This window comes from Propithecus coquereli, unplaced genomic scaffold, assembly GCF_000956105.1.
Source record: "Propithecus coquereli isolate 6110/MARCELLA unplaced genomic scaffold, Pcoq_1.0 Scaffold156, whole genome shotgun sequence".
Classification (NCBI taxonomy): domain Eukaryota; kingdom Metazoa; phylum Chordata; class Mammalia; order Primates; family Indriidae; genus Propithecus; species Propithecus coquereli.
The window spans coordinates 6075164-6076703 of record NW_012140080.1 but is presented as its reverse complement, the minus strand read 5'-3'; the positions used below and the strand labels follow the sequence as shown (position 1 = coordinate 6076703).

Here is a 1540-nt window from a genome sequence, read left to right as displayed (position 1 = left end):
GTCTGGATTCTCTAGTGTACCAACCAGAAGTCCTGCCTACGGAGGTTTTCCTCACTCCCAGAATTTTGTGAACAAGGACTTCCTTTGTTTCTGTACTGGTAACATGAGGTATACTGATCATATTAATATACTTATAAAGAAATTTTAACAATTTGACAAATTTCTTTTAATATAACATTAAATAAAAAAACCCCACAGAACTGTATGTACAAAATGGTATTAAATATATGTACCATGTAAACATGTACATATATTCAGAAAAAAATGAAGGAGACATATCTCAATGGCAGTTTTCATCCCTGGGTGATACAATTATTATGGGTGATTTTAATTTCCTTCTATTTGTTCTACAACGAGCTTGTATATTTTCTAATTCAAGAAAATGTTTAAGAAACTTTCTTCATCAAGAGATTTCCTGAAAGACAAGAAGAGGTGCGTGTGTGAGTGCAGGCGTGGCTGTGTGTGTTTATGAGCATCTGCGTGCGTGGACGCGGGTGTGCATGGACACGGGGGCGCTGTGCGTGGACGTGCGTGGACGTGGGGGGCCGTGCTTTCCATTCACAAGGGCAGGCGAGGTGAATGAAGCCTCACCGCTTCAGGAACCCGGGAAATCAGTCGTGGGCATGTACATTCAATTCAAAACCGTCTGTGCTGGAGATGTGCAGGAATTATTTTTAATATTCAGTATCAAAATACAGGCGCTCAGTTTTCTTGAGTCTACGGAGAAGCTGTGAAAACGCAAGCCCAGTCTACTGAGGGCTGGTGAGGAGGCCGGCTGGGAGCCAGACTGGAGGAACTCAGGTGAGATGAAACAGGAGATGTGGTTCTGGAAACACACCACGCCCACAGCCTCCCTCCACCCCGGGAGTAGATTCAGATTCGGAGTGGGAGGATGACAGTAAAAACAATAACCTCTCTAGAGCTCACTGTTGCCGGGCCTTGTTCCCAGGGCCTTATGCGTAAGAACTCAATCCTACAACAGCCCCAGGAGGCAGGAACTACTGTCATCTATCCCCATTTTACAGAGCCAGAGAGGGAGCACAGAGAGGCTAAGTGGTTGCCTGGGGTCACACAGCTAGTGAAGGCAGGGGCTCGAGGCCAGAATCTCTCGCTTACCGTCTGCATAATTTTGATTTGGGGCAAGTCTCCCGGCCTCCCTCACCCGTGGTTTCCGTGTCTAAAATGAATACCTCCAACAATTAAGTTCCACGAAGCACAAGGTTTTAATGTGCTCCACCAGGGGCACCGAATAGCTCTGGTCTAAAATACAGTCCCAGGCTTTGGGACATCCCCTGTGCTCCCTAGTGGCTCACAGGAGCGGCCCCTCGCGCGTCCCCGAGCGCCGCTTACCTGGGCCCCGGCCGTGCCTCTTCTTCTGCACGAACACCTGGGCCCCGGGAGGGGCGGGCGGCAAGGTCTGCGCGCTGCCGGCCTTCTGCGGCTGGGCCGGGAAGCCGGGGGACTTGGGCGGCAGCGGGGGTGGGGCTTCACTGCTGCTGTTAGCGCCCGGCAAAGGCGGCGCGGGCGCCGCGGCCCTCGG

General features: G+C 51.0%; 1 protein-coding gene across 1 annotated transcript in view; it reads right to left on the bottom strand.

Annotated features, from left to right (window-relative positions):
- The window catches only part of WIPF3 (WAS/WASL interacting protein family, member 3), a 31360-nt gene that overhangs the window by 15931 nt on the left and 13889 nt on the right, over window positions 1–1540 (bottom strand). The window contains exon 5 of the mRNA XM_012640678.1: window positions 1351–1535. Coding sequence (XP_012496132.1) covers window positions 1351–1535 — 185 coding nt within the window. The remainder of the gene's footprint in view (window positions 1–1350; window positions 1536–1540) is intronic.